General features: G+C 43.9%; 2 protein-coding genes across 4 annotated transcripts in view; both read left to right on the top strand.

The window, feature by feature from the left end:
• LOC133136492 (protein capicua homolog) overlaps positions 1-2,299 on the top strand; it is a 56,937-nt gene extending 54,638 nt beyond the window's left edge. For both annotated transcript variants that reach the window (XM_061254031.1, XM_061254030.1), the window contains exon 21: positions 169-2,299. In XM_061254031.1, the coding sequence (XP_061110015.1) occupies positions 169-449 (281 nt within the window). In that variant the 3' untranslated portion in view covers positions 450-2,299. The remainder of the gene's footprint in view (positions 1-168) is intronic.
• A 3,020-nt stretch (positions 2,300-5,319) lies between these two features.
• Positions 5,320-23,410, top strand: LOC133137166 (glycogen synthase kinase-3 beta-like). Of its 2 annotated transcripts, none has more exons than XM_061255249.1 (10): positions 5,320-5,691; positions 10,513-10,697; positions 11,109-11,192; positions 15,270-15,380; positions 16,523-16,653; positions 17,841-18,045; positions 18,790-18,885; positions 18,977-19,163; positions 19,303-19,380; positions 20,107-23,410. In XM_061255249.1, exons 1-10 carry the CDS (start codon positions 5,517-5,519, stop codon positions 20,172-20,174), a joined length of 1,320 nt encoding a protein of 439 aa, XP_061111233.1. In that variant the 5' UTR covers positions 5,320-5,516; the 3' UTR covers positions 20,175-23,410. The 2 variants fall into 2 exon arrangements, with proteins under 2 accessions (XP_061111233.1, XP_061111232.1); XM_061255248.1 differs by having other exon boundaries at positions 5,322-5,691; positions 10,510-10,697.
• The last annotated feature ends 1,290 nt before the right edge of the window (positions 23,411-24,700 follow it).

The raw sequence follows: 24,700 nt of genomic DNA, 5'->3' as shown, positions 1-24,700 counted from the left end.
CGCTGTGCCATAGTTAGCTACATTTTTACTAGGCATGAACCCATCCACTTAAACAGATGATTTAGGGACTGAATTCAGCCGAGGTCTGAGAGCTGCATGCCCTTTCCTGGCCCTTTCCCGGCCTCGCTCCGGCGCTAACGCTGCTCTCCCGCCTTCTCCCCTTCCCAGCCCAGGCCACTGCCGCCTTCCAGGCGCGCTACGCCGACATCTTCCCCAACAAGGTGTGTCTGCAGCTGAAGATTCGGGAGGTGCGTCAGAAGATCATGCAGACCAACGCGCCCTCGGAGGCGGGGGGTCCGGACAGCGCCGCCTCCTCCCCGGGACCCTCCAATCCCCCGCAGGGAGAACCTGGAGGGGCGGAGCTGGCTGAGAGGGAGGCGGAGCCAGTGAGAGAGGGCAGCCCCAAGGGGCAAAAGAACACCGGCGAGTCACAGGAGTCCAGCAGATGAGCACCAGAAGAAGTCCTCCCTTGTGTCTCCCTAGCTAGCAGTCTCCATACGCCTGGTATACATGGGGAGATTCGGAAAGGCTGTGCAAGGACTCAAAGGAATGGGATGTCCTTACAAACGTACCCACCCTCCCCACCGACACTGAAACTTAGCCAATGAGCGACCCACGGAAGACTGACCACTCTACACGCCACTTAAATTGGTGCACCATTATCATCACTATTGTAACCGTCAGGCTTTCTGCTGTTTTGTGTACCCTTGGCACAACGTTGCAGTCGTACATTCACAGGGACTCCAGTCGCAGAGCTACTTTTGTCACTGGACTTGACCGAGCGGAGAAGGGCTTTTATTCGCTTCTGAAGAGAGGTGTGATCTTGCGCCACCTCTTGTTGGCTCCATCGGTTTGAAAACTCGAGTTGCTGACAAGTGTTAGTTTCAGTTTAACGTTGCTTCCGATGTATTCAACTGCTCTCCTGTGATTGGCTGTAGCTGGCAAGCGGTCAGCTCTGAATTACTAGCCAGGATGGAGGGCAGTGAGGGGAAGGCAGTCTGAGGGTTGTAACGGGTCAAATTGTAACGAGAGCCTGAGTTTAGACTCAAAACAAACTGCAGTGACCTCTTGGAAAATTGTCAAAACAAAATAAGTGGAGGAAGAGAACGGTAACGCTTTCCTCTCAAGACAAGCGGTGAGTTTTAATTTTAATCGTTAAAAAAAAAAAGTTAACTCACCCTTGTGACGATATTATGATTGTTATTGCTGATCCTCTCAGTGTTGATTTTGCGGGTCTCGTTTTGGGTAGATTAGCAGCCTCCACCTCTTATCTTTTCACCAGAAAATGAGGGGATCTGTAACAGTCACCCCCCCTCCCCCCACCTCTTTCAACCCCCCAAAAACTCCCTGGGTCTTCCTTCTGACCTTTGCCCCCCTCCACCCCCCTTTCTTATTTTAGCTTTCATTTTATTGGGGGGACGGGGCTGGAATAGAACATTTTAAAGTTTTAATGAAAAAAAGTATTTTTATAGATGTATTAATACTCCCCTTTCCTCTGTCCTCTTCTAAGCTTTAAGCTTCAGATTCCCACCCCATATCATTCCCTCTCTCCCCAACTGATCGTCACTTTCTTCTCTTCTGTTCTCCTTACAGGGAGCAATAAGAGGAAATTAGGTTTGGGTGTTACAGTAGCAAAGTCTTCATTGTGCAAGACTGGTCTGACCCATAGATATTTACTGTAGAGTCAGACGACTCATCAGAATAATATAAATGATATTAATAAGATTCATAATTGAGTGTTACAGACATCAAAGAAAAATACAATTGTAAAATAAAAATAATTTTTATGTAACTACTTGTTTTGCTGATAAAGTAAAAAAAAAAAAAGATATATTATATATAAATATATATGAATTATTCTGAGTGTATCTGTACCTTTCAGTATACAAATAATGTTCAAATATGTATGAGTGAGTGTATGTTTCTTGTACTAAAAGACTGTCCAATCGGAAGTTGTCAAATCTTTCTGTTCACCAGACGCACTGCTATAGGGAGAGCAATGAATACAGGGTTTTGAAGGATGAGAGAATTGAGATGAAGTCGGATGGTGTGCTGTTTTGTTTTATTGTATTAATTGAAACTTTGACCGATTTTTAACTAAAAAAATCAAATTTGCAGTTTCAATCATACAGCACCTGTATGTGTGTACTTTGTATGTATGTGTGTGAAATAAATTGTTCTTATTTTGAGAAGGAATTTTACAATGAGACTGATGGTGAGTGATAGTTCCTAAACAGGGCATGTTGACCATGTGCAATATTTCTTACTTAAAAAATAATATTAAAGACTTAACACAGTATACTGTCTACATGTCATTTTTACATGAAAGATAAGGGGAAAGGAGAGTGCTGTTGAAGCAAGTATCAACAGTTCTCCAGAGAAAAATGCCCACAAGCTGCTACAAGCTGTTACTGAGACGCAGACAGTGGTTTGGCTGTTACTTATACAATGCAGCTAGTATTAGTAGTACTACAGTTACTCTTGATTTAAAATAACCAGTTTCTGTAGCATACCACATTAATTCTTCATATTTGTGATTTCTTCCATCTGCCATTCCTGTTTTTAAGGGAAGTAGGTAGAAACTCACTGGACCAGGCCGGAGTGTGTTGCTTTAATTAGTTTTGTGGTAAGGAGGAATCATTTGTGGATGGATCTTTCCAGAGAAGGAGATATTACTGACTGATGGGCCATGTTGAAGATGAAGAAAGGGGTTGCGGATCCATGGGTTGAGAAGCTCAGTTTTAAGTGCGGAGGCAGCCTGGGCTATGATGGACCAACTAATCATGAGATGGCTTTGGAAAAGTTTGGGGAGGGATTGTGTGTATACTAGTGGTTCTTTTGAGATTTTCTTCTTTGAAGGGTGTCCAAGAAGATACAAAACTGCATGGGGGGGGGGGGGGGGGTTCTTCTTTAAAATAAATATATATATATATATATATATATATATATATATATATATATATATATATATTTTTTTTTTTAAAGCTAGAACAAGAAGACAAAGCTAGAATATGGCTATATGACTGTCTTTAATTGCCTTGAACATTATGCTGTTCCAGGCTATCCACTATTTCAGAGAACACAGTGTTCTAGCTTTAACCGGTTTCCTGCTCCATACTTAACTGTAACGTCACAACTATCACCAGCTATTCTATTTATGCTCCTTCAGTTGATACCCTGGGAGGATACAGGGTAGTAGAGTGCTTTGTTTCATTTTAAGATGTACTTTACCCCGAAGATGAAAACGGCTACAAAACAAACAAAAAGGAAAAAACCCTGTGGTCATTGGGAATGTAGATTGTAGAGCATGTGCAAAAACAACTTATCAGGTTTAGGGTCTGAGCAGACAAATTGTTCACATCTAAATGATAAAATATCATAAAAGTATTTACCGAGGCAATGTACTGTATGCATTTAAATGAGTCTGCTTAAGGTCTCCTGATATCTTCACAGAATGGACTTGCATGAACTGTTATTTTGTTCACCTCAAGTGCCATTCATGATGGGAACAGCAAGCTCTGGTGCTTGTATATTATTATCCTTCAGAGGACCTTAACTGCACAGTCTCTTCACCTGTTTCCAGCAATTTGTAGAACGGCACTCGCGGTGGTCCTAAGCAACGGTAGAGTAGTTAGGAACGAGCAGCTGTCTGAAGATAGACGCTGTGGGTTTTTTAAAAAAGCTATTAATATACAGTGTATTTTATATGTATGTGTAGTAATTATTCACTACTCTTCATATCAGTGTTGAATAGCCTAGGCCCAAGGTTTTATTTAATCTTGCACAGATACATGAACTACTGCGCTTACAGAAATACTCTCACTACACTAGATCAGAGGTCACCAACCCTAGTCCTGGAGAGCTACTGGGTCTGCTGGTTTTTGTTTTCACCTTAAAATCAGCACCCTTCTGAGTACCAGGTAACCAGGTGAGGTGAGTTAGCTGTGTAATCATCTGCTCTAATTGATCAATTAAGTGCAGAGTAACAGCGAAAACCAGCAGACCCAGTAGCTCTCCAGGACCAGGGTTGGTGACCTCTGCACTAGATGATTATGGTTTTGTAAGCAAGTGGGTTCAAACTTGCATCATAAAATGCCCACATAGATTATTTCATTTATACAGCTCAAACACAAAGTGCTTGCCTGTATCTCCATACACTGCAGACTATGAATAATTGGGCCCTATATGTCAGATGGTGTGTATACACCAATAACTGAAGTGGAGGCATTTCCTCCTACATTGTACACCTACTTATTCATGTGATTATCTAATCAGCCAATTGTGTGGCAGCAGTGCAATGCAATCTTGTAGATACAGGTTAGGAGCTGCAGTTAATGTTCACATCAAACATCAGAATGGGGGAAAGTGTGATCTGAGTGACTTTGACTGTGGAATGATTGTTGGTGGCAGACAGGGTGGTTTGAGTATCCTCGAAACTGCTCCTGAGATTTTCACACACACAAGAGTTTGCAAAGAATGGTGAAAAAAAACAAAAACAAAAAACAAATCCAGTGAGCAGCAGTTCTGAAGACACCAGAGGAGAATGGCCAGACTGGTCAAAGCTGACAGAAAGGTCACAGTATCACAAATAATCACACATTACAACAGTGGTATGCAGAAGAGCATCTCTGAGCATACAACACATCATAACTCTAAGTGGATAGGCTACAGCAGTAGAACTATATAAAAAAAGTAATAAATACCTAATAAAGTGCACTTTATTAGGTATTTATTACCTTTTTTTTTTTTTTACTTCTACTGCTGCAGCCTATCCACTTAGTTATGATGTGTTGTATGATGTGTTGTGTGTGTGTGTGTATATATATATATATATATATATATATATATATATATATATATATATACACATACATACACATACATATATATATATATATATATATATACACACACACACACTTGTTGAACCAGTCTGGCCATTCTCCTCAACAACAAGGCGTTTCCGTCCGTAGTACTGCTCACGGGCTGTTTTTTGAAGCTGAAACTGAAGCTCCTGAACCGTATCTACATGATCTTATGGATTGCACTGCTGCCATACGATTGGCTGGTTAGATAATTGCATGAATAAGTAATTCCTAATAAAGTGCTATATATAGTACGTGGGTGCGCGCACGCGCGTTTGTGGAGGATTGTGGGAATTGTAGTTTTATTACGTGTTCTGGCTTCTTTTGTGTGGAAATCTAAGACGGAGCGCCATCTCTCGTTCAATTTACAAATGTCATTGCGGTCCTTGTAGTTGTTTTGGTTTTTCAGAGATACTGGAGTCATTTCAGAGAACTGCTACTTCGAACTTCGTTTCCCAGGAGGCAATGCAAACAGTCAATGCGTCAGGTGTAGCTGTCCAGACAAACGGAGAGGGGCACTCAGCGATATGCTTTTAATGCGGTCTCTATTTTAACGATTATTTAGCTAAGTCAACGGAGACCCAGCCGTCGCTCACCTGGCCCAATTTAGCGAACCCCATCCCCCCCGCCCCGACACCCTCGCGCACAGTCATGAGTGGCAGCGGGCGGCCCAGGGCCAGCTCCTTTGCCGAGCCACCGGGTGCTCCCGGAGCTGCTGCAGCCGCTGCCGGATCGGCCACTGCGGGGGGGAGCACTGCAGGGAAGTCCGGTGCTGCACAGGCCTCAGGGGGCAGTTCGTCTGGGTTCGGAAACTTGAAACTAAGCAGTGAGTATTTATTATATTTGAACTGCCCATAATTAAAACGGACGACGACATGAGCAACTTGTGGAGTTATCCAGTAGCTAGGTCTGCTAATTATATGTGAAGAGAGTCGTCTGGGGAACTAGTTAGGCAAATGTTAGCTAACGTTAGCTAGCTAGGATTAAAATAGGGCTTTGGTTGATGGTGAACAGCTGTTTTGGGCGAGCTTTCTTTCATGCATTGGGTAGAATTTGGGTAACTGGTCGTATTGCATTAAATGTACATCTAGGCGTGTTTCGTGTTGAAGGTAAAAGGCAGGAGTTCTGGTTAAAAGAAAAATACGGTGACTGAATACAAGCAAGCAGTGTCTGCTTCCACGTAGCTAGCGATACCAGATCTTTGTGGTTCGCTGGCTAAGTTAGTTTTCGACCTACGTTAGCTAGTGTAGCTCCACTTTTGGTCGGTGTCCATACACGAGGCCATCGGCTTTATCTTGTTAAAGGTTCTTGGGTAACGTTTGACTACTGAAGACCCTCTCGTCCGATTGCATGTCTTCGCTTGTTAGCCATTTACGACTCCGTTTCCTTGCGAAGTCTGTAGCCAGCTAACGTTAGCTGTATGTAATTGCATTTAGTTTATGTCACATAGCTCGCTATCAAGCCTTCTTACGTGTATGCCCCCAGTTAGCTAGCTAGCTAGCTAGCCATCAACGTATTTATAAAAATGTATTCTATGTAATTGACCTTCATGTAAATCGTTAAACAACGTTCGCTGGCTAGCTAGAGTTCAGCTAACTGATTTTTTTTACCTGTATAGCTTTCCTTCGTTAGGTAGCTAACCACGGTTGATTAGCTAGGCAGCCTAGCAAGTTGGTTAGCTAACGTACAGTGTTGAGGCTAGCTCATCGAAAGGCCACTGAAATGGCAGATAACCGTAAGTTTGTGGTATACCTAGCTGTGCTGTCGAAAGATTGTTTGAAGGTGGAGTTGAGACATTCGAACATGCAACACTCAATTGGCTACTAAAACGGTCTCTAAGAAAGTTGGGTGAACTGACGTTAGCTAAATTTCGTTTGTGATTACAACTGTGATCTAGTTCACTGGACAGTAGCTAAGTAACAGTTAAGTTTGGTGAATAGAAGTCAGAATTGAACTGACTAACATATTTGATCAGTCGGAAGGCCAAGTCTGAATTCCAACAGAGGACTGGGAAACGCATGGATACCATCTCGTTGCAACGTCAGCCTCGCTTGAATTATCATTGATCCGAACGCTCATTCTCCGGACAAAAGGAACATATTCCACCCAATGCTTTATTATTTTCATTTTTCACAAACAACGTAAAAATCTCATGTCGAGAAATTAGGATTTGCACAACTGCTCAGTGAACGCTTTCCGGGCATGCATTGGCACATACTAGCTAAAAGTCTGTAGCCTCAGTAATTATACTGTAATGTGGGTAGTTTAAGAATATATCGCCCTTCAGGCCTTAATATGTTCGATGTTACTTCATGTTTCCTATTTAGTTGAAGTCTGTTGGGTTACCAGTCATGAACCAACTGCCGCCGGTCCTTCTGTGTCCAATATGTGCTCTTTCAGCATAATTAAGAAAGAGGAAAGAAAATGTGCTGGGGTGTTTAGAGCCACAAATAAATTATGATTTTTTTATGCGAGTATTCTTCTAATCTATATGTTCTGGAATTTGCCTCCACTGAAACATGAAGTCTGAATTGCATCCATGCAATCCCAGTGCACAGTGATTGGCAGTGCTAGTGTACAGTATAATATTTAGATATTTTGGTGGGAATGTGGTGAAAATTAAAATCATTTGGATTTCCAGGCTGGGGCTTCACCATCTGATCATGTGTGATGTCCATCCTGCCGTTGTGAATATCACTGTGGAAATCCATTGGTGTAAGACAGCATCCCAAGTTTTTATCCTTTAACTGGAATATAAATGTGAAAGCTATATAATTTGTGGGCCTAATGTATATGTAATTGCAAATACTCTCAACAATGTTCAAAGGATACTGCCGCAATGGGAGATTCAAACGTTCAGGACTGTATACATTATTACATTACATTTTATTTAGCAGACAGTTTTATCCATAGTGATGTATAAAACAGTGCATATCAAGGTCATACAACAAACACGTCAGATAAGGTACAATTCATATATGATTGGTTGTAAGGCCATGAACATATGTCCAGTCGACAAGGTAGACTACCATACCAAGACAACTACAACTTCAGGAACTACAGTACAGAGACGCATACAAATTAAAAAGTTCTAGATTAAAGTATAAAATATACAAATTCTGTGTCGATCTAGGGTCCAGTCTTAATGCTGTTTTCAGTTATCGATTGCTGTTGCATGACATAATTAATATCCTGCAGTAATAACAAGTGCTCCAGGACTCAAACAATGAGCCTTCCATGTTTTTACTCCCCACTCCATGTGTCTCCCAGAGAGTATTTGTGAAGGTTTGAACTTAAAATCAGTGCAGTGTTGATTCATTTAAATGCTCCCTGTGGGGGAAGAAAGAATGGCAGTGCTTTGTTTGTACTCTAATCAGTAATACTTGATGGGGTACTTGTATGGAAAATGGAGGATTGAACAAATCACTGTATACATTGGCAATCAGGTGATAATGTATACATTGTATGAAAATATGTGCATGTGTGCTGTTATAAGACTTAACACACATGCACTTGCAGTATTTTGCAGACACCAATTTAGCTGAAAGTGTATGTGTATTATGAATAAAAGTACAGCAGCTCCATTTGTGCATTTCTGGTGTGAATGGTAGGTAGTATCAGCGTGGCAGACTGGCTACTTCTGTTGCACTAGGAAATGGAAAGGAACCATGCACCTAACCTCATTATGCCATTTTCTGAGACGCACAACTGTGGGGGAGAGAGGCAGAGGTGACTTCATAATCACACACAAGATGTTAAAAAACAAAAACCACATTAAGATGAAAAACCAAGCCAGTAAGCCCTTGAAGCACCATTACTTGGTATCGGGTCATTCTCCACACTGTTACATCACCTCAGTATCTGTCCACTCCTAAAGCTCAACATACAGGAGCATTGTAAGCACGAAGGAGCCCTGAGCATGAAATGAATGTGTTAATTTAGAAAAGGCTTATAGTGAGTGCACGCTTTATAAAACATACCCTGAACACAGCAAATGATTGTTCACACTGTTCCTTCCTGCCTTTCTTCACAAAATAATGTGATTTAATCTGACAAAAGAGGCTTTATTCTTTTTTCACGACCATTATGTTTTTTTTGGCCTTTCTGTATTTTGCGTTTTTTTCAGGATACTTGGGTCAATTCAGAGTAATTCCCTTTAGTGTCCTTTCGAAACCTAGTTTAACAAAACCTTTTAAACCTTTTTCTTGGAAGTTGTATTGCAGCCGGTCATTTTTAACCGACTTGGCATCATCAAAACCTGTCATTTTTGATGCTGGAGCTGTTTCAGTCGCATAGTTGATTTATGTTAGGCGGTGCATTGCATGCATAGTGAGGTATAGTGAGAATGGGTGTGGCATCCGACCATGCCTCAACACGCATGCTTTACAGGGAACTCTCTTGCACATTGTTGCTCAGCATGACCGGTGCCTTCGCCGAAACCATAATGGTTACACTGAAGAGGGAACCTCCCGCACCAAGTCACAAAACTGGCCCGGCCCAACTTGTCCAGTAAAATTAGCGAAGAATGTGGTTATCGAATGCTTTTTCTCCACAATTTGGTATGCGTGGTCATGCTCGCAGTGCAACGCATGACCAGGGGCCACAGCATGCACTTTCCCCGGGAGCATGCGATGACTCTTCTTTTCAGACCGCCCTCTGGTACTCCGCTGCCAGTGATGGGGGTGCTGTGGGCCTGCAGGACGCTGGAACGGTCCCTGGAGCCTGTCCAGGCCCAAGTGGGATGAGCCCCCAGCAGCACTCAGTGGTTAAAACCATAGACATTATTAGTTTTCTGGAGTGTTAAAATTCTTTTTTCCCCATCATTGAATGCATGCATTTATCGGTCTGATTTTGATGTTTACAATTAGTATAATTCCGTAGGTTGAGCCTGTCCCCCAGATCTGACCCTGGGTCAGGTTTGGCTTGTTTTTATGCAGTATTGTGTTTGGGGACTTTGTGATTTAGAGATTTTAACTGAGGCTGGGTTGCATTAAATTGTATTTTATATGGCCAATGCTTCAATGCAAAAAAAACAAGAGGGTTCAGAGGGAGGTAAGAGAATGCCGTGTCAGATTTTTATTTGATCAGTTGGGTTTTTAAGAGAGATTGATCCTGTTAAAATCAGGGGTGTTCAAATCTGGAGGGGAAAATGCCAGCTGAGAATTTGAGTCCACTAATCGATGCGTCCCGTTCAGATCGGGTATCTGTTATGCCGTGATGTTTTCCTTGAGGAGTTTTCAGCAGTGCTAATTGGTAGTACACAGATGTTGGCTAAACATTCGGCGTGAAGGAGGCCCGTTGCGCACTGGTGGGTGAGCCCCTATGAATGGCGTCCGCCCGCCCGCTGCAAGCAGAAAGCCACACCAAGGAAATGCGCTGTTTGTCACCTACCTCGGGGGACAGTCTGGTCTGAAACGGCTTTAAGAGTGGGAGCCGCTCCCTCTGGAGCAGCGTTGGAGGACAGCACCTCCCATGTGACTTCCTCTGAAGTGGAGGGCTGATTGTGGCTTGTCCCCCCCCCCCCCCCCCCCTCCCTGTGGATACTTCCAGGGCCAGCTGTTGTTTTGGAGACTGGAGACAGCCGTTGTGGGACAGTGGGTCTCGTGCTCTGGTGTTGGATAGTCACTTTCGTTGTGTTTCCCAGGAGACAGTGGTAAGGTGACCACGGTTGTGGCCACGCCGGGTCAGGGGCCCGACCGCCCGCAGGAGGTGTCCTACACCGACATCAAGGTCATCGGCAACGGGTCCTTCGGCGTGGTGTACCAGGCGCGCCTCATCGACAGCCAGGAGATGGTGGCCATCAAGAAGGTCCTGCAGGACAAGAGATTCAAGGTACTCGATGCTGCGGACATACTGGTGATGAAGCCACATTCAATATTACAGGGTATACACCTCTTATGCCCACGTTTATGGTTGTAATGGAATACATTCAGATACTGTTTTTGCTGTTGAATCAAAAGGATGACTAACACCACAAGAAATGAAAGCCAGCACTCACAATTGCTAATAAAATGCTTGCTTTTTGTTCCTGTATGCACATTCTGAGTATGTGTAAAAGAATGCGGTAATCCGTAAGGACTGGAATGCGGCCCACGAACTGGCTCTATAAGCAGTCAGTCGTCACCCGTGGGTGTAACGCGACTAAGCTTTCTGTATCCTCGTGCGACGTGTAGAAAGCCAGCTGTGCGTGCTGCAGTAACGTCACCTGTCGTGCTGTCACTGTGCTCCTCGCCCCTCCTGCAGAACCGTGAGCTGCAGATCATGAGGAAGCTGGACCACTGTAACATCGTCCGGCTGCGCTACTTCTTCTACTCCAGCGGAGAGAAGGTACCGTCCCCCGCCAAAAACGCTCCAGTGGGGCCCACTGTCACTGTGTCTCACTGCAACACGTTCTCCCTCCTGCTTAAGATTCCTCAGGCATGGATTAACCTTAGTCCTACATATTTCTCAATGGAGATCTTCATCGAGTTTTATTTTAGTCTAGGGCTAGGCTTAATCCACGTCTGGGAAACCAGACCCGTGAGCGGTTAGATGTGGGAAAGTGATGACGATTATGGCAAGTTGAAAGTGTTGCTTGTCGTACTAATGACCCTCAGGGAGCATGTTGCTGGGTATAGGGTTTAGGCCCTTGTGTGCCTCGTGGCCCCGAATGTGATCGTGCCTCTGCACAGTGTAGCCAGGGCTAGTTTTAAAGCAGCCGTGGCTCATTTTGGAACATTCTGGAAACAAGTTGTGGTTAAACGCCAGCGAGCAGTTGTTGAATTGTTGTTGCTACCCAGCAGGACAGAAGCTGTCAGGAGAAAGTGGTGCAGATTCCCCCCAGATTAATGTGATCTTCCATCTGTCTCTGTGTTGTGCTCCGAACAGTAGAGCTGTCCCTGCCAAACACATCCGCCCGGCAAACAGGCTCTCTCTGCTTCTGCCTTTTACGCAGCAGTTCATTTTAAAGCTAAAACTCTTTACGCTTTTGTCTCAACAATTTTTTTTAGTGTTCAGCTTTTCACCAGTGAAATGACGTTCAGTGTCAAGTAAATCTTGCCTGCACGCTGTTGTGCGCACTAAGTCTTTATGAACTATAAGCCTGTAGAGCAACTCGGATCATATGAATTGCTATGCTCTGAATGATTGCTCGATTTAGTTTAATGCCCTGGTGTATTGTAGCTACTCGATTCGCTGTTAAAAAATGCATTTCATCATGCTCAGTTAGCTTTAAGTGACAATGAACTGTGCATTTGTAATGTTTTAACTGGAAATCCCAGCCTGTGGGAAGGTTGCCATAAACTCAGTCTGCCTCAATCCATTAAACCACAGAAAAATTAGGGTTTAATGGAAGAAATGCAAGTGTGCAAAAGTTAAAAGTACTAAGTAAAAGTAGGTCAAGTTTAATATGACCGGAATAGTACAGGACCTGTTTGTTGGAAGAAAATAAAATGCTTATTACTGAATTATCAGTCTTTTGTCCATGCCCTTATGATGAAAGATGAAGGGCCCTCACAAGGATCCGGCTCTTTCAGGGATAGCTTTTTGATAGATTTTTTTCCAGGTCTTTCATTTTTCTTGGATTTTGCCTGCTGAGCCGCTGACTTCAATTTGAACCCGGTCAGTTGGAAGCCTAGGCTATTGTAATGGCCAGGTAAACTTGCGTTCACGTCACCGTTTCTTTGCTGACACGGATAGGCAGTCTGGATTATCGTCATGTGCGGGTGTCAATTTCTAGACCAGCCTTAGCCTCTGAGCTGTGGAAGCTGCATTCTAGGGCTCGATTTCGCGGTACGTTACGCATCTGGCCTGCGTTCCCCCCCTCAGATCTATCCGAGACACGGGGATAAGCCAGAAGTCCTCCCCAAAGCAAAATGGACTCCTGCCCGCACAATTCAAATCGCTGTGGATAACTGTGTGAAATACTGGCTGTTCATACCGCTGGTTCCGTCTGACCCTGACGCGCGTATCGAGCAGCGTGAAGTCGCGGTTTCTCAGACGAGGTTTCACTCTCGCTCAGCTCCGCTATCTGCCCTGTGCAGTCGCAGCCTGAGCTGCTCATCGCTTCCGGTGGTGAAAATATCTTCCTCCTCCTAGCCAAGGTGTCACAGTCCCAGGAGCCTTGAACTTCATGCTACAGTGGAAACGCATTTCGTTTTACCTTTTTATTATTATTGTTTTTTTCAGGCGGTCATCAAATAATGGAGATTAATTACCATTTTTCTTGAAATATCTGGATCCCTGTCTTGACTTAAAGCGTAACAGTGCACGCTACTAATGGATTTGCTGATCCAGTGCATAACCTCCTTTTATACAGTGATGAGAGTGGCTAGAAGCTTCTGATAGCTTTAATTCCATGGAAACCTTTATTTTATTCTTTACTTGGAATATATTTATTTGTCACTGCCCTGCGCCGTTTTGGTGATATGCGAATGGTGATCTTTTTGGTAGGGATGCACAGAATAGGAATTCTGGGGCCGACATCAATCAATGTTTAGCTGCCGTTTTAGCTGATGTTGATACCTGTTGCACAAATAAACTTTAATCAGGTTTACACACTCATAGGAGAAGTAGACTTAGATTAGCACAGTTGCAAGGAACAACTTTATTTAGATATAAATATTTTGACTTACTTTGTTTTTGTTAAAGCGTATGTGTCGAGAGCTACAGTGCCATGGGAAAGGATTTCCTTTATTGCATATTTGGCACACTAAATGATTTCAGATCTTAAGACAAAATGTAATATATGCAATCTGGTTAAACACAGAGATCAATGAAAGAAGATATCATCAAACACTGATATGCCATGTGAAAAAATAATTGCCCCCTTAAACTTAGCTGGTTGCACCACCTTTAGCAGCAATATCTGCAACCAAACGCTTCCTATAATTTGAATATAGTCTTCTGCATCACTGGAGGAATTTCAGTTACTTTTCTTCGCAGAACTGCTTTAAATCTGATAAATTGCAAGTTATTTCAGCTCCTGTCACAGCATTTCTATTGAGTTCAGGTCAGGAATTTGACTAGACCACTCAAAAACTTTTTATTTTGTTTATTTTCAGCCATTGAGATGTGGACTTGCTTTTTTGCATTATTGTCTTGCTGCATGATCCAATTAAGTTTCAGCTTAATTCATTTTATGGACTGACAGCCAGACATTCTGCTTAAGAAACCTCTGGTACTGAGCAGAATGTATGGTTCCTTCAGTAATGGCAAGCACACTACCACCACAATGTTTGATTTGGTATGCTGGATTTGCTGCATGCCAGACATAATTGGACTCATGTTGTTCAAAAAGTTCCACAGCACCGTAGAACATCATCCCAAAATGCTTGGGGATCACCCAGGTGTTTTTTTTTGCAAATGTGTTATGAGCATTGATGTTTCTCTTGGTTAGCATTAGTTTTCCGCCTTACTACTTTACCATAAGAAAGAGACCGGGTAAAAATGGGATTCATGGTAGAGTCATGAACACTGACCTTAGCTGAGGCTAAGGAGGCCTTCAGGTAGTCTTCTGGGATCTTTTGTGGCTTTCTGTAGCTGCGCCCTTGGAGAAGCTTTCAGTCCTGCTAAGTTTTACCAAGTGTTTGCCTACATTTCGAGATAATGGCTCATCGTGGTTCAGTGGAGTCCCAGAGGTTTCCAAGGTTCAATATGAGTGAGGTTTATATTCAACAGGGCTGGCTCACAGTGTTTACTCCAGTCCCCTTTGGTTTCGTATGGTAATTTTGCATGGCACTAGGTAGAATCTACCACATAGCTTTGCTTGTGGGTTTCGCTGGTACAAATGACAATAAAGTGAAAACAAAAGAAGAGCAGATGATTATGATTAGGTTCAAACATGACTCTCAGTGGCACCTCGAATGCATGGTTTCTGTGGAGCATGTACAGTGCCCAAAATCTTACCATCTTGTGGGTGGACCAGTGTGATTACATTGAGGCACGGTGTTTGTATTACTCTGATCTGTTATCTTACCCCTCTCAACCTCATTCATTTCAAACAGATGCTAAATATATAGGTGCAAAAACTGATACAATCGCGCTCAACCACTTCATAAGAGTGGATTTGGGTGTAATACCAACAACTCAAATATACTTCTGGTTCTCACACAAATGCACTTTGCGAAATCTTATTTTGGAAGCAGCAGGGGGAACAAAACTGTTGTTGCTTTCACTAACTGCTAGTAAATAAGAATAGAATATATTACACGGTGCATTTCTGTGTGCGAATCGTTTTATGAAATCTATAGCTGCTAAATGATAAAGGTAGCTAAAACCACTGTGAACACAATGGGGAAGAGCAACTATGGTCCCTTTCTCTTCACATTACTAAGTCATTGTCAGCGATGGCATGTTTCAGAGTGAGGGATTGGCGTTATAAACGAGAGCTTTATATAGCCATGTTGGTGATATTTCTTTCTCCAGAAAGACGAGGTGTACCTGAACCTGGTGTTGGACTTTGTCCCAGAGACGGTGTACAGGGTGGCCCGGCACTTCAACAAGGCCAAGACTACCATCCCTGTAATCTACGTGAAGGTAATACTGCTTAACCATCCTCAGACAAGACCGTCTGTCTGTCTGTCCCTCCCTCTGTGTGTGTGTGTATATAGTCAACTCTCCATATTTTCAGGAAACCAGTTGTTTCCTTCTATGATACAATTTCCTCTCATGTTGCTCTTTATATACACCACTGTCTGCCACTTTCTTGCTGTCTGCCACTTTCTTGCTCTCTGTCTCTCTCTCACTTTCCTCCCTCCCTCCATCCCTTGTTCCCCAGCAACTTAATCTCTTTTCAAATCTCACCCATTATGTTTACTTTTAAATACTGAAAAACTATAATATTTATACTGGCAGCCTTCATCTGTAGCTGCTTATTGGCCAATTTGTCTGGTCAGGTGTATTAAAATTTGAATGGCAAGACAGTGTTTTAAGAAACATTAAAATTTGTTGAATAAAAATATTTGAAGGGTATACATGAAGGCCAGGCTTTGCAAATTGACTGCTGTTTGGTGAATACAGTCCCCCCCGGTGTGACAGGACACAGGCTGCTGCTGGCATTGGGCGAGCCAGCCAGCGTGCACCTGAAGTGGCCATAAAAATACGCATTGTCACAAGCAGGTGTTTTGAAGTCCTTGAAGTTTGAGTTGCAGTGCAAACGGGGGCAGTTCCCTCCCCGCACCGGCACATCGTCCCCACCCCGCCCCCCGCTCTCCACGGCGTGCTGCCCTGCTCCCCTGTGTGTACCGACCGAGTGGGGTCGCTGGGGCGCCCTTCCCCGGCCCGTCTGAGCGCCAAAAAGCCCTCCTCTCCCTCGGCCTGCTGCGTTTCATCACGCCGAACGTTCGTCTCGTTAACGCCCCGGCCCCTCCGCCGTGTGTGCTGACCGCAAAGCTGTGGAACCGGAGGGCGTAAGAGTGATGGAACGGTTCGCGCGGGGCCGATTCGCCGTGTTAAAATAGCTCCTGGCTCATCGCTCACCATCGCTCAAAGTGGAGAAAGTTCTGGAACTTTCCCTGAACTTTCCCTCCAGTTGAGAGGAGAGCTGGAGCGGGAAGAGGAATGGGAACATGGCCGTTGGAGATGAAGCGTGTCCTGTTGGTCATTACTCAGCGCGTCTCTGGGCTGCATCGGCTGCAGTGACGTGGCTTTATGTAACCGCCCTTCTGTCGCCCCGGCAGGTGTACATGTACCAGCTGTTCCGCAGCCTGGCCTACATCCATTCCCAGGGCGTCTGCCACAGAGACATCAAACCCCAGAACCTGCTGGTGGACCCAGAGACGGCCATCCTGAAGCTGTGTGATTTCGGGAGGTAGGTCTGCTGTGCCCCTCTCCTCTGGCTCTCTCCTGATGGACTAGAGCAGGGGGGAGACTCACTCCATTAGGATACTTGCTTTGTTATATTAATCTGGTGCTGTACATACTTCATATTTGCCCATACACAAGGATTTTAATTTTCTTATGCTTAAGAAACAGCTTCTAATCACTTTCAAAGCATGTTAAAGGTACCATAATCGGTAAGGTATTTTTGTGTTAAAACATTGTTCAAAGACCATTGTAAATACCTTCCTTTCATTGAAAAAGGCTTGCATGTTTGACACTACCAAAACATTGTATAGCTGTACAAGAATCCAAGCTCATTGGTTGAAAATTGGTTCTAATTGCCATAGCCAATGGCATGGGGTGGGGCGGGAGAGGGAAGGGGGATAAACAGTGTTGTGGTTTGAGGGTGTTTGATGCTGCAATTCTTCTCTTGACCGTTAGAAGTTGGAAATGACCCATTTTACCTTTAAATATTTATGTCACTAGAATCCATTGCTGTCGGCTAGTTTTGATTTATACCTTATGTGTTTTTAATGCAAGCTTACCAGCATAGATCTTTCCTTGTTGGTGACTTATCTCCATATCATTCACTGGGAACAGCTCTGAACAATGGGATTCATGCAAGAACATATTTTTGTATTCTTATAAATTTATCTTGGTTTTTTTCTAACTAAGGGCTCATACGAGTGTGCCACGTTGGATTTCCATTATAATACAGTTTACACGGTACTGTAGGTGGGTTCCATTGGATAGATGGCCAATGGGATTAACGAGAACAAGGCACGACTTATATCTGATTGGGTAGACTGTGGTTCCTTTTGGCAAAGTGTTTATCAACAGTCCACCATATATTATTACGTTTTGCCAAACTTTGTCTTTTTCTTTTAAACAGTCCCATAAAATACATTTCTGAAAACATTTGAGGTGAGAAATAAGCAATGCAGTTGCTGAATCTGGATTCATATTTGAATGCCTAGGTTGAATGTTTGAAGTTCGGTTTAAGCAATTTAAGAACAAATCTGTTTGTACAAGTGGTTCTTGCATGAGGCCCATTGAGACTAGGAATGGGAGAGTATAACCCAGCTTGTAGCCATGTTGTAGTAATGGGGGGGCGGGGGGGAAATATGTAAAAAAGGAGCTGTGTTGAGGCTGGTTGCTAACCTCCCCTGTCTGTAGTGCGAAGCAGCTGGTGCGTGGGGAGCCCAACGTGTCCTACATCTGCTCACGGTACTATCGCGCCCCAGAGCTCATCTTCGGGGCCACCGACTACACCTCCAACATCGACATCTGGTCGGCCGGCTGCGTGCTGGCCGAACTGCTGCTGGGACAGCCCATCTTCCCCGGGGACAGCGGGGTGGACCAGCTGGTGGAGATCATCAAGGTGAGGCATCGGGCTGCACCATGGTGTCCAGATTCATCCACAGGTCATCTAGACCAGCGCTGCCCAAACCATTTTCCTGGAAATCTACTATCCTATTCGTTTTCCCACTCTATCCCTAACAAAGTCCACCTTATTTAACAGTTAGAGATCTTGTTGAGCTGGTAATTGTTTGAATAAGGTGTGCCAAATTAGAGTTGAAGTTGAACCTTACAGGACGGTAGTTTTTCAGGAGCGGGGTTGGGCAGCCCTACTAGGGACTGTCCAGATGGTCAGCTCCTTATCCTCCTTATTCCTATACATGGGCGGTTGTAGCCGAGAGTGGGTTTTCCATCAATGGCCTGATCCCGTTATAAATGCTCGTAGGGTGCATCAACTTGGGATGTTTTTGAGCAAACATTCAGTGTTCGCAATGCAGAGCTCAGTGTTGGGGGATCTGTAGAACTTGTGGTCACCGGTCATAGTGCTTAAAGGATCATATATCATGACCTTGGAATTATAAGGTTTTGAGATATTAAACTTCAAGGCTTTCACATAGTAATGCAGCAAACTGTAAGGCAGGGCAGTTCTTTATCGATCAAAATGACAGAAGCCCTAAAAATACTATCAAGGTACGGTATCAAAATCCTATCAAATTGCCCTATAAATAACATATTTATGCCATGAACTCATTTTTGACTCATTCTTGTCAAAAATTAAGGTTTCTATTTGCGTCTGAACCTCCTTCTCGCTTCGATTCCCTCCCAGGTCTTGGGGACCCCGACGAGGGAACAGATCCGAGAGATGAACCCCAACTACACAGAGTTCAAATTCCCACAGATCAAAGCACACCCCTGGACGAAGGTAGGCGCTCTCTTTCCCCTGCCCTTTTGGGTCCCGTATCGGCGTCAAACGGCTGCCTGTGACCGAGCCTCCGTCTCGTCCCCTGCCTCAGGTGTTCAAGCCGCGGACGCCTCCGGAGGCCATCGTGCTGTGCTCCCGGCTGCTGGAGTACACGCCGGTGCGCCGCCTGTCCCCGCTGGAGGCCTGCGCCCACGCCTTCTTCGACGAGCTGCGCCAGCCCGGAGCGCGCCTGCCCAGCGGCCGGGACCTGCCACAGCTCTTCAACTTCAGCCCCGTGGGTCAGTCCGTCGCCCGCCCGCCTCGCCGGCCCCTTTCTTCCCAGAGGAAGGCCGCGCTTTATCGATTCGCCCCCCCAACCGTTGAGTCGAGTCTGGGCGAAGCGATGCGAGCGTGTTTAACCTCTCTCTCCTCCCGCAGAGCTGTCCATTCAGCCGCAGCTGAACCCCACGCTCATTCCTCCCCACGTCCGCGCACAGGCCACCGCCTCCTCGCACGGTACGCTGCCCTTTCGGGTCCTCCCGGTGCGCCTGTTGAAGCCGGTATCACGGCCGTTTAATGACCGTAATAATGAATGTTTTTCTTGTGTGAAACTCTCTCTCTCTCTCTCTCTCTCTCAAGCCTGATTGATGCTTTATCTGGCAGCCTCTGTATGGAGCGTACTGTCCGGAGACTCTGGACAACAGCGTGTGCTACCGAGACTATAAAATAGCTTTGTTTGAGAATTCGGATCAGTACGGAGCATGCCGTACAGTTAAAATAATTCAAGTTTTCTTTCATGTTTTTTTTTTTTTTACTCCGTTCTGACCCTCCGCCAACACCGGAATCTCCGGAACCACCATATGGAGGCTGGCAGATGAAGCATGAATCAGGCCTTACCCTCTTGTATGCATAGGATGAATTGCAGAGCACCAACGTAAAATCTTCAGTTAGGATTAACACTTCCCATACTTCTTTGATGCCAGCCGAGGTCTTGTCATAGACATGTACAAAAATATACAAGTGAACCTGCAAAGATGCTTCTGTTGGCATGATTTGAATTCTGTCATAATCAAAGTCCTTTTGAAATTCAGAGTTATTTCAGTTGTAAATTATTCAGTTCCCTGCTCACATTTTGTGCCTGCGTACCGAATTTGAAAGACTGGAAATGAGCTCTGAGCTCAAGGACAGTGGCAGTATAAATCATTAGCTGTGTGTGATGCTGTTTCTCTCCTCCTCCTGCAGAGGGCGGTGTGTCCGACAGTCCAGCCCAGCCCAGCTCAGCACCTGGACCTCTTAGCAACAGCACCTGAACACTTACCCATATGTGCCCCCCCCCCCCCTCCCTCCCCCCATTTCCCTGAATCTCTTCTGTTTGTCTGTCTCCCCACCTCCAGACTTCCTTTTCTCTCCCTCTGCCACCTCTCATTCCTCTTTTTATTCCTTATCGGCTCCAAACTGTAGTAAGCAGATGACACACTTTGACACACGTGCACACACAGACACGCAGTGATACGTTCCCGTTAGCCCACCCCATTACCTGACAGCAGCTCTAGTGTAAATGTGTAGTTCTGCAGTAGGGTAGCAAGAGTGGGAGTGTCATTGCCATAGACAGTGAGTCCAGTTTTCATGCACAAGTTTAGACTGCCTGGTCAGTGGAAACCTCACTTTGGCCCAGTATCTGTACCCGGATGAACAGAGTCGGTTCAGATCCGCGACTCATCGTCCGGGTCCCTCTGAATCTCATTATTGCCGGTAGTACTATCTGCAATATTCCAGATTGGGGTTTTGTTTTGTTTCTTTATTTTTTTAACAGGAGTTTTAATAAGGGAAAGGGGCAGGTGGTCTGTACAGTTAGCACATTTTTTTTTTTTTTTTTTCATTTTTATTCAGTAATTATATTTCTTTTTAAATAAATGTTAATTTATTTGACTCTTTAGACTTTTTTACGATGATGACAATGAAAAGATATCAGTGTTCTGGCAGTATGCACCGCAGGGTCGATGCCTCATTGCACAGTCAGGGTTACTCTCCCCTGCAGCTCTCTCACCTTCGCCAGTTGACACCGTAGCTCAGGACCAACAACACTGACGACTAGTGGTGGATCCCAGCGCAAGTCGCAGTCTCGGGAGTCCATTTGCACAGACAGAACCGTAGTGTGGATTCGTACTGTATTAATATCTCAGCTGCTACTTTCTTGCCAGTTAAGGCCAGTTTGTGATGGCTCTCTGTTTCAGAACGGGCAGGGAGGTCTCTGCTGCGTCAGGAGAAGGTATCCCCTGCTGTTAGACCAGTGTCCACAGATGGCACACCTCAAGTTTAGTTGGAAAAGCATTCATCCTCTTTAATTCTCCATACTTCTGTCTGTTCTTAAATGGTCAGTTTACAAGCTAAAGCAGGGTAATTTCCTTGTGGTTATAAATGGAGAAAAGAGGCTGGGGTTTTTATACTTTTTATTAAATTATATTTAAAAAAAAGAAAATGGAAACTGCTTCTTTTTTTTTCTTCTTTTTTTTTAACACTTGCGTGTAAATGTATTTATTTTTATTTTTGAATGGACATGGAAGATTATGATTTTTATTTTGTTTTGTCAGATTTAAGTTAGGGTGGAGATGGGCTGTGAGTTCTGTATCGACATCCAAATGTCCCACAGTGGGTAGAGCTGTTGCTGGCTGTTTTATAGAACTGTTTTGACATTGAAAAATGTTGATGCGAAAGTCTTAATGTTAATTGTTTCAGGAGGGACCTTTTAAAAATGGAATCTGCACACCCCCCCCCCCCACCATGTGTATATAAATGCATCAATGTCAATAAAGCAGATATCAAACTGAATGGAGAGGAGTTCTTAGCATCACACCTGTTTTATCAAGGGAGCAAGGGGGCCTGAGCGCTGGCAAGTGCAAATTTGTGTTGGGGCCAAGTACTAATCGCGTCAAATTCAGGCTCTGTTAAGATAAGTGCTTGAGCACTGTTGCACTGAAGCTAGGGTAGATGACTCGCCAGAATGGCTGCATTCATTCGGTTTGGCAAGGTGCAAACTGCCTGTTCTCTGTTGTGCGCACGCTACCTCACACCGTCTCATCCAGTTAGAGTTTAGGTTTTTCTTTTCTTTTTTTCCCCCCACCCCTTTCAACCAGATGATTGCACTTGCATGCCGTGGTATGCACTTTGACTGTATGTGTGCGTCTGTGTGCATGCGTATCTGTATGCGAGTGATTGAGAGGGGGAGAGTCTTATGAACTTGAGTGGGGGAAAAAAGTATGACTGAATTGTCAGTGACGCGTGTGTATCAACAGTCTCAATGTGCAGTGCATATTGAGCTGCTGTCGTGTTTCGTTTATCCAAAAATCTTGATTGCATGAATTATTGTGCTGTCATCACTGCTGTTCGCATCAGTAGGAATTCAATGGTGGTCGGTTGGTACATTAGTCTTAATATTCACTACCACTCGCCCCTCACTCCCACTACTACAGAGATGGAAAGCTTAGCTGGATTCTTAACTTTACAGATCTCTCCCTGTCTCTTTTTGGAGCCGCCTTTCCCTTCCTTCCCCTTTACCTTTCTCTCTTATGATTAATCTGTAAATATTGACTACCTTTATTATTTTTTTGTTATTGTTATTATATTGGGGTTTTTTTCTCTTGCGTAGGAGGGCTTGTTTGGGTGTTTCCAGTCTTCAATCACTTCAGTCTCAAGTCTGTAAATACAGTTATTTTAAGTCCTGGGGTCAAAGGAAAATCAAAATGGTCTTTTTTATTTTTGTTTCTAATCTCTCTCCCACCATTTCTCTCTGGCTGTCTCTGCCACCTCTCCTCAAATGTAATTTTGTTGCTGTTGCTTTTATTTATTGTTTATGTTGGGGATTTTTTTTTTTTTTGGTTAAAGTACTTGACATGCAGCGCTGTCAAGTTCAACATATTCAGATATTCTCGAGAAACAATCAATACATCCAGTCAACCACTATACAGTGATTCTGGAGCCATAATATATCAAACCAGTTTAATGTGAAAGTGTGTACCTACGTGACTTACGGCTTACAGTGGTGGCGTGGGTGTACATGGTGTGCATTCCTGAATATGCCCGAGCCTTCAAGGACAGTGTGGGGAATTTGTGTATTCAGATATGGACATGGATGAATGGAATTCAGGAGACAATGTTTCACGCTCTTTTCTTTCCTCTCCATATGAGCGGTGTTGTTTGAAAGACTGCGTGAAATATGTTGTGAAATGTGTGAGTGTATGTGAAAGCTTGGACCTGCTGCTTGTGTCTCGAGAGAAGAGTGTGCGTAAGCGTGAGTATCATCAGTGTCTACGGATTGAGAACATGTTCCCCGATTGTTGTTCCCGTTTTTGTGTTTGTTCCCAGTTGTACTGCCAGCCCCAAATGAAGAAATTACTGTAAATGTTTCTTAACCTTTTATTTTATGGGTTGATTTTAATTTGTTTGCGTTCTTATTCTGACAGCCTGCCCTGGGTGGATGTTGGTGGGAGGGAGAGGGAGACTGTGTTTGTTGGTATAAAATGAACTCAATAAAGTGATGAAACTGAAATTCATCTTGGTGCATTTTTGCTTTTGTAAATTGCATCCAGACATGCAATACAGTGCATGCGTGTCTAAATCCAATTACGACAAGCATCAAAATGACCAATAAACAGACAAATTAAAGAAACTCTGAATTCGTGGAGAAACGCAATGAATGCAAATGCTTCCGTACAGGTGAACTGCATGATACTGTAAGGCACTGTACTGGGCATGTACCTGAAGCTCTGCTGTGTTGTCTGTGTACTGGGTGTTTGTTATGTACAATGTGTTTGTGGCTTGCTTTCTGTAAATGTTTTTACTGTAAAAGGCACATTTCCACAAAAGTGGACAAAGATCTATGGTGCAATTAACATCCTATCATGGTCTGTGGAATGTATATATATATATTTTTTAAAGCTAAGCAGGCCCAGTTTAATTTTGGATCAAGATGGCAAGTGAAAAATATCAAAGTGACTTTGAAAGAGGGTTAATTATTGGGGCATACATTTGCTCACATAGACTGTTCAACTGGCTAGTGTTTCAATAGAAACAGTGATTAAAGTGACATCTGCATTTAGAACAATGGGAAAGACATCAGTATATGGGGTCTGAAATTGTGGTTGAAAGCGCATATTCAATGACCGTGATGCTTGTACATTCGTCCAATATGTAAAGGAAAAACAAGTACACATCAGACTGTCAGCTAGAAGAGTCTGTCAACAACTACTTGGAGAGGGATGTTACAGTAGGCCTGCAGTCCATAAACCCCTCATTACAAAGCACACTTGAGAGCTCAGTGGTGCAAAAACCAGACACTGGTCTACAGATGTATTTAAAAAAAGTGATATGGTCAGGTGAGTCATCCTTCACTATATTCTCGCCAAGAGGGTGAGTGCATGTGTGGTGTACACTAAGAGAACAATACAGGCCTGATACCTACAGGGAGTGGGTTAAGTGTTTAAGTGATAAAGTTCACCTTTATCCTATGATGAAACATTTCTATCCTGATGGGAGTGGTCTCATCCAGGATAACAATCCGCCCATCCACAGGGTACAAGGGGTCATGGAATGACTTGAGTATGAAAATGATGTGAATCGTATGTTTGGCCTTCAGTCACCAGACCTCAACCCAATTGAACATCTATGGGAGAGTTTGGACTGATGTGTTAAGACCGTGCTCGCCACCACCATCATCAAAATTGCAAATGAGGGAATATCTTTTGGTTCTTGCATGACCCCTCCAGTAGATTTCCAGAGACTGTAAAATCTATGCAAAGGCACATTGAAGCTGTCCTGGTGGCACGTCAGGCCCAAAACC

This window comes from Conger conger, chromosome 9 (assembly GCF_963514075.1).
Source record: "Conger conger chromosome 9, fConCon1.1, whole genome shotgun sequence".
Lineage (NCBI taxonomy): Eukaryota > Metazoa > Chordata > Actinopteri > Anguilliformes > Congridae > Conger > Conger conger.
Note: the sequence above shows the minus strand (reverse complement) of the source record. Positions and strands in the feature narration are given on the sequence as shown.

What these genes read in the sequence shown, in the direction of transcription:
- LOC133137166 (XM_061255248.1), top strand. Translation starts at nt 5,517, where the DNA reads ATGAGTGGCAGCGGGCGGCCCAGGGCCAGCTCCTTTGCCGAGCCACCG. An exon ending in TGCAGGACAAGAGATTCAAG is followed by an intron (nt 10,698 to 11,108) that starts GTACTCGATGCT and finishes CCCCTCCTGCAG; the next exon opens with AACCGTGAGCTGCAGATCAT. An exon ending in AGCTGGTGGAGATCATCAAG is followed by an intron (nt 18,046 to 18,789) that starts GTGAGGCATCGG and finishes ATTCCCTCCCAG; the next exon opens with GTCTTGGGGACCCCGACGAG.